Here is a 7143-nt window from a genome sequence, read left to right on the forward strand (position 1 = left end):
ATCTACTTTATATGGAAATAAAAGTTATGTATCCTCCTTTAGGCTTTCACTCTTTCCTTCATTAAAAATGCTAACATATGTTTCAGATATATTGGCACCATCTCCATAGCAGTTTTAGCATTACTGCATTTTGTTGTACAATTACTGTAAAGGAAATAATGTTTTGGGTTAAACAAAAATAGCTACAAATATAGGAAAGTTTCTAATGGTGCAGACATCAGTCTTCATTATATGAATTATAAAGGAAGCTTTAAAAGTATTTGAAATGATAAAAGCAGATATTAAAATTATAGGCATTTTGACAGGCCTACATTTGAGTGTGAATATAACAATTTCTTAATGTCAAGGACTTTTTCCACAGGGTTGAAGAATGTTCATGTTTATTTTCCTTTTTTGTTTTTGAGTTATTTTCATGGGTGTGATATGTACAGAAAATACAACACAGTTCTACTTAACAATTTGTTTTTAAAACAATAAATTCAAGGTTTTTCCACATAGGTAAATTACTACTGCTCAAAAAGATTAAACCAGTTCATAATGACAAAGTAGTGGCTCCAGGAAAAACTGACTTCTAAGAAATTCTTCACCATTTTCGCTGCAACAAATTTGTGTTCTGGAGTTCTGCTTTCACATAAAAATAAACCAATAAATCTTTCAAGGAGGGCAATGTTGCATGACTTGAGAGTGAAAAATCTCTCATGTTCTTAGAAAGAACATTAAAATCTGGCAGTGTTTAAGCATAAAACCAAATAAAAGAAATTATAAAAGTATCAGGCATAAAAGTGAAAATCAACAGAGGAAGAAAAGAAACGAAGCATTTTCCTCTCTATATACCTAAATACCTTTACATAAGTAGCAAAAACTATACAAGAATATGCAACACCCCTTAAGAGTGTAAAAAAATCATTTTAGCAACAGATTTGTACACATGAAAGTTGTGACAGCTTCATGCTTTGACTGAACAACACTGAGATAACTGCAAAGTAATAAAAAATACATTCATCTTCATTTTCAATACCAAAGAATCTTCAAAATATAATAGAAGGGAACAGTTCAGTAATGAGTAAAAAATAAATAAATCATTTTTGGAGAGGAAGAATAATATTGTAATCTCCTAGAATTAAAAAGGATCAAATTTATTTAAGATTTTAAACCCCCCTCCCCAGCTAAAATTTCTCGTACACAATTGCCCTAATACTCCAAACACTTGTGTTTGCAGGATCATAGCCAGCGAGAGTAAGCAGTTTATCAATCTTTATCTTGATCCTAAGAATTCAACTGAAATTAACAAGGCACTGCTCTGTAACAGCCAATTGAACACAATAAGCCAACTGGTTCTGTAAATAACACATTGGGGTAAACTGGTCTGATTTATATGCTGAGCAAGTCACCTTTACTTTATTGTACTCCCTCTTGGTTAGCTGGTTTGTTTTTTCTGCTAACCTCCCAATCCCCAAAACCTATTCAATGTGTATGTTTCACCCCCACTTTAAGACACCTCTGAATTTGGCCAAATGCAGAGAGTTGACATTAACAGTTCAAGCATTGAGAAGAGAACATGCTCCAATGTGGGCTTAAACATTGCATTACCAAGACAAATCAAATTTTTGACAGATGCAATTTCTACTTTACAGTTTGCACAGATCAGAGATTATGAAATCCCCAAAAGGTCATATTCCCCCTTCAAGGAATCATTTAACCAACCTCACTGGATTACTCATCCTCTTTCCTACTTGAATTATTATATTTTATTACATCCATTCAAACCAGTTTTGTTCCTCTGGAAGACAGAGCAAAAATATCTGTTCCTGCCAGTGGCAGAGTGTGTGTACTCCCATTATATAACATTAGTTAAAGCACAATTTTTCTGTTTTCAGAGAGAAAAGGGATGGATAGCTTTGAAATACAAAATCTATACCAAGCCCGGCCATAAACTGGAGCCACAGATGCAAAATTAATTAAAAATAAGAGTTGTACTATAAGAGGAACACAAAAAACAAGTTGTTTTGCTCTAAAAATCCATTGCTGCCTGTCATCTGATCAGAGGATAATTGTTTCAGAAGAATTAAATGTGGATGTAAGAGCTGACTTCAAGGGGCCTCTTCATTTTAACAACACCTTGGCCCTGGTGCCTTGGCTTGAAAGCCCACAGCCTTGTCAAATCTGCATTGAGTGGCAGTGCATTTGCATGTTCAAAGCAAAATACTCTTTAAAAATGAAATAAAAATCAAGGCAAAATTCCTCCTTTAATATGTTCAAAATACAAGTGCCCTTTTATCAATATTTTTAGGTGAGAGGAGTAGAGATTACTTTGAGAGTGGTCTTAGCCCTTCACTAAATAGCTTCATAAAATCTAATCCAGGCATGCTCTCCAGATAGTGAGTGGTCCCTATGCATTCACACAGAACAAGCAGCTTCTTTGCACACACACACAAGCCTTATGCAGCATGCACACACACACACTTTATGCAGCTCAGAAGGGGACACTCGGAAGAACTGACACCGTACAGCGACTGCTTACTCCTGGAGAGCAGGATGCTGAAAAAGGGGGTAGGAAGGAAGCAGGGCGATGACTCTATCCCCTACTTGGAGCAGGGCTGGTGCAATCTGCTCCTTCAATTTGTAGCCAATGGGATTCTGTGTGGAGGGAGCAGGCTGCACTCCTCCCATGCACAAATACAGCCCAGAAGAGACTTTACTTTCCAAAAGCGCAATCTCCCTTGTGGTTGTGTCCCTCTCCATCCTGATGCCCAATTCAGGGCTGTCACTTAAATGCCACAAATGTTCCCTGTTTATCTGATTCACTTGTCATTTACAAGTTTATGTAGTTGATAAAAATACATACCTGGATTATGATCACTGAGTGAAATCCACCGACATTTTTCCTGTTCTCAAATAAGAAAGGATATTTTCAAGGCAGTTATCAAGAAAGGCAAATTCAGTACCTGATGTGAATCCAAGAGATGGTTTGGCATTCCAGTGAAAGAAGCTTCCACTAAACAAGCTGATTTGTAATACATAGAAAACTAGTGGGACAGCAGACATGTGAGTGGGAGATGGCAAAGAAAAACGACAAAGAAATACAGGAGAGAGGTAGGGAATTTGACTTATTTGATCCCACTCAAGCCCCATTGCCCAACTCTCCATCATAAATTCTGAACTAGCTTCCCAACCTTTCCCCATTTGTTAAACCATCTCCCCAACTTCTTATAATTACAAATCAGATTATTTCACCGAAAGATTATCTCAATTTTTTGTCGTGGTTATAAACTGTAGGGCTGTGGCCAGTCTTTAGATCGGGGTGTGCAAACTACAGCCCACGGGCCGGATCTGGCCCATCAGGGCTTTGGATCCGGCCCGCAGGATTGCCAGTCCCGTGGCGCTGTGGGCCCCATGCTGCTGCTGGAAGCGGCCAGCACCACGTCCCTGCAGCCACTGGGGGAGGGAGGGAGCAGAGGGCTCCGCACGCTGCCATCGTCTGCGGGTACCTCTCCCGAAGCGCCCATTGGCTGGGAACGGGGAACCACAGCCAATGGGAGCTTCAAGGGATGTACCCAGACGAGGGCAGCGCATGGAGCCCTCTGCGCCCCCTCTGCCAGGGGCTTCAGGGACGTGGTGCTGGCCGCTTCCGGGAGCGGCGCAGGGCCAGGGCAGGCAGGGAGCCTGCCCTAGCCCTGCTGCGTGCCACTGCCACCCCGGAGCTGCTCCATGTAAGCAATGCTGGGTTGGAGCCCACACCCCGAACCCCTCTTGCACCCCGCACCCAACCCCCTGCCCTGAGCCCCCTGCCTGTACCCCAATCCCCTGCCGCACCCCAACCTCCGCCGCACCCTGAACCCCTCCTGCACCCAACCCCCTGCCCTGAGCCCCTTCCTGCACATCGCACCCCCTCCCACACCCTGCACTCCCTCCCGCACCCCAACCCCCTGGCCCAGCCCTACATTCATGGCCCTGCATGCAATTTCCCCACCCGGATGTGACCCTCGGGCCAAAAGGTTTGCCCACCCCTGCTTTAGATGAGGGTGTTTATTATTGCCCCAGTCCAAAACATGGTTCATGTACTTTTTTTTTTTTTTTGGACCCAGAAACACCTATTCCAATTCTCCTTTGGCCGTAGACTCTCCCAGGCTTTGATCCTGCCCATTTAGAATGCTTGGGTGCAACATTCCACTCACACAGTCTCCCATTGACTTCCTTAGGGCTCTGAATGGGAACATCTGTCTGCCCACACGCTGTAAATCACAGGATCACAACCATAATTTATAACTTTGACTTTTGGACATAGCAATAGATTTCAGAGTTTCATAACCACTAAAATATTAAAATGTGTGCAATGATCAAAAAAATATCAATTTTTGCCTGGGCCCATTTTTCCAGAACTTGTGTTAGCCTTACATTTTGGGCATGATATTTTATCTTTTCATTCTGCCTCCATTTCCTCATTCACCAGGATTAAGGAGTTAATATCCCATTAGGTTAATTTTCAGAAACAATATCTAGCAAATCAGTAACTTTAGTTTTAGATACACCAGTGTAAATCTGCCCTCTAGAAACTAAACATATCTTTCATTAAACTACCACCATAATGTGTAAAAACCTTCTCTACAGGCATCACAAACATTCTGAAAAACAGATTCTGTAGCAAGTTTTGTAAAGTGCACAAAATATTAATGGAAATATTTTTTAAAAGGTTCTAATGTCATCATCAAAACTCTTGAAATTTTGTTAAAATTAAATAGAAGTTACCTAATTGTGACTTTTTGGCTCTAATGTCTTGGCAGAAAGCAGCAACATTTTCAGAAAAATTACACCAACTAAATATACTGTACCATAGCAGCATAAAAAACCCTACAATTAGATGCAATTGCAGGCTTAATAAGCAGAAAACTGACAAAATATTAGAAATGTAATAAAAAAAAAGTCTGGGTTTCCACTGAATCCTGGGAGGTAATATTTGTAATTTTGTTTATAATGTTTCTGACAGTAAACCCAGTTCTAACCAATCACGTTCTCCCTTAAAATTGAACAAGATATTGGAAAACATACTCAAGTTATAAGATATGGCAGTTGAAGGAGCCATATTAAAATAAAACAATACATAAAAACAAATAATCCCAGAAAATAATCGTCATGTCAAATAGCTGCAATTTTACACGACCGACCGGTGCTCCCCACACACATAGATGGCACTTGGCCGAATGCGTCTTCTTGTGTGACCAGGAAACTGTGGCAAAAACTTGAAGTACTTGGGCATTAAATCTAAGCATGCATCATGAAATTTCTTAATCCTCCAGTAGTAAATCAACGGGTTCAGTGCAGACTTGAGGTAGCAGAGCCAAAGGAGCCAAGTGCTTATCTCAAAAAAGTTGTGCTTGTGGTAAAAGTGACTGTTGAATGTGGCAATAAGGCTGTAGGTGGTGAAGGGTGCCCAACAGACTATGAAAACAATGAACAAAATCAATATGGTTGTGAAGGCACGAGTTTTAAAGCTCATATCAATGTTCATTTGAAAAGGTCTCTGAAGGCTCATGAGACCAAGCTTGCTAGCCTGGCTGAGGCATATGCTGTCGGGATGGCTGTGGATACGAACTGCATTGTGGCGTACGGTATTGAGTATGCCCATAAAAGAGTATAGCATCACCATGAATGGAATAAAAAAAGAAATTAGTACAACTAGTATTACATACGCCTGGTAGCCAGGACTAGTGGTGTAGCCAAAAACACACTGAGGTGCTCTAGAAGGTATCTGCAGGTTTGGGTTCCCCACAGATAATGGAAAAGCCACAACAAAGGATGCAGCCCATGAAACAGCAATGAGGATCTTTGCACGGTAAGGATTCAGCTTATCTTGCCTCTGAACTATAATAAGGAATCTATCAATGCTAATAATGAGTAGGATGGCCACTCCCTCTATGACAAACAGCCAGAAAAACATGGCAGAGACTCTGCAGAAGAGATCTCCAAAAATCCATCGCGTCGTAATGATGGTTATCAGAGCAAAAGGCATGTTCAGCACTGCAAGCAACATGTCTGCAAAAGCCAGGCTTGCTAAGAGAATGTTAATTGCAGATCGCATGGCAGCTTTCTGGTAGACCATGAGGCAGACAACAAAGTTTCCAAGAAAAGAAACCAACAGTATAAATATCATAGCAGCAGAAAGAATGATCTGGAGTGGCAGACTCAAGCTCTTGAAAACTTCTTGTGTTGGGAGGATAGCTGTAGGGTTCACTAGTAAAGTACTTATCTCAGTGGTGACCATGGCCCCTGAACTGTGATTCAATGGCTGTGTTGTGCCACTATGAAGCAAAAATTGGGGAGTGGTAAAATTCATATAGGCGTTTTCATAGACAATAAAAGTAGCATTCAATGTCCTAGAGTGGGCAGATGTCAACATTGCGGAGAAAACCATTGCTTCGGGAGGAATGAATGCAGAGCCAAGGTCCTCAAGGCATTTCAGCTTGTAAGGGTAATATCATGTTCCTTGGCCATGGACCAAATCAGGATTACACAACTGAAAACAGCAGAGCTCCAACTTTCATGCCAATATTTATGCCTGAAAAAACAAAAACAAACAAACATAGGAATGAAACTTAAAATGAGCAGAAAAAAATTTGGTTCTTAGACATCACTAAAGGACAAATAATGTAATAAATTTGAGAACCCCTGTATTCTGATATTAACTGTCTGATAATTCTATAATTGTTCTCCTCCTTCACCCATCCCCCAGTCCTGGACTATTAATTTAAACATTCTGAATGTGTTTTAGAATCTGAGTGAGTCCGAGACTGCTAAGATTTCAAGCCTGAAGGGAGATGAAGCACCACACCAGAAACACAGTCTTTGGCTTAGTTTTATTTGGCATTGATTTTAGGTACACTTTGAAGTCATAGAATAATGAGGAAGCATAAGTAAGAGACTATCCTACCTGCTCTAAAACACATTGGGTCAAAAATACAATCCCTTCCCACAGCTGGAGTTTATTAACAAAGAAATGAACAATAATAAAAACAAATCATGAACAAGAAGTCCAAACTTTTATCCAGGCTTCCCCTAAGGTTCCTAGCTGTCGAGGACCTCTCAGCCCTCAAGCCTGCTTCCTCCACTTCAAATGCCCCCAGCAGGAGTGGCCTCCCTCCAGGCTCC

The 7143-nt window shown here is 40.8% G+C and overlaps 1 protein-coding gene across 1 annotated transcript; it reads right to left on the reverse strand.

Annotated features, from left to right (window-relative positions):
* Nucleotides 1–5149: 5149 nt before the first annotated feature.
* Nucleotides 5150–6409, reverse strand: GPR63 (G protein-coupled receptor 63). The gene has a single exon (XM_065401987.1). The coding sequence runs from the start codon at nucleotides 6407–6409 to the stop codon at nucleotides 5150–5152; it is 1260 nt and encodes a 419-aa protein (XP_065258059.1).
* Between the last annotated feature and the right edge of the window lie 734 nt (nucleotides 6410–7143).

The sequence above is a fragment of the Emys orbicularis genome, chromosome 3, assembly GCF_028017835.1.
Source record: "Emys orbicularis isolate rEmyOrb1 chromosome 3, rEmyOrb1.hap1, whole genome shotgun sequence".
NCBI lineage: Eukaryota > Metazoa > Chordata > Testudines > Emydidae > Emys > Emys orbicularis.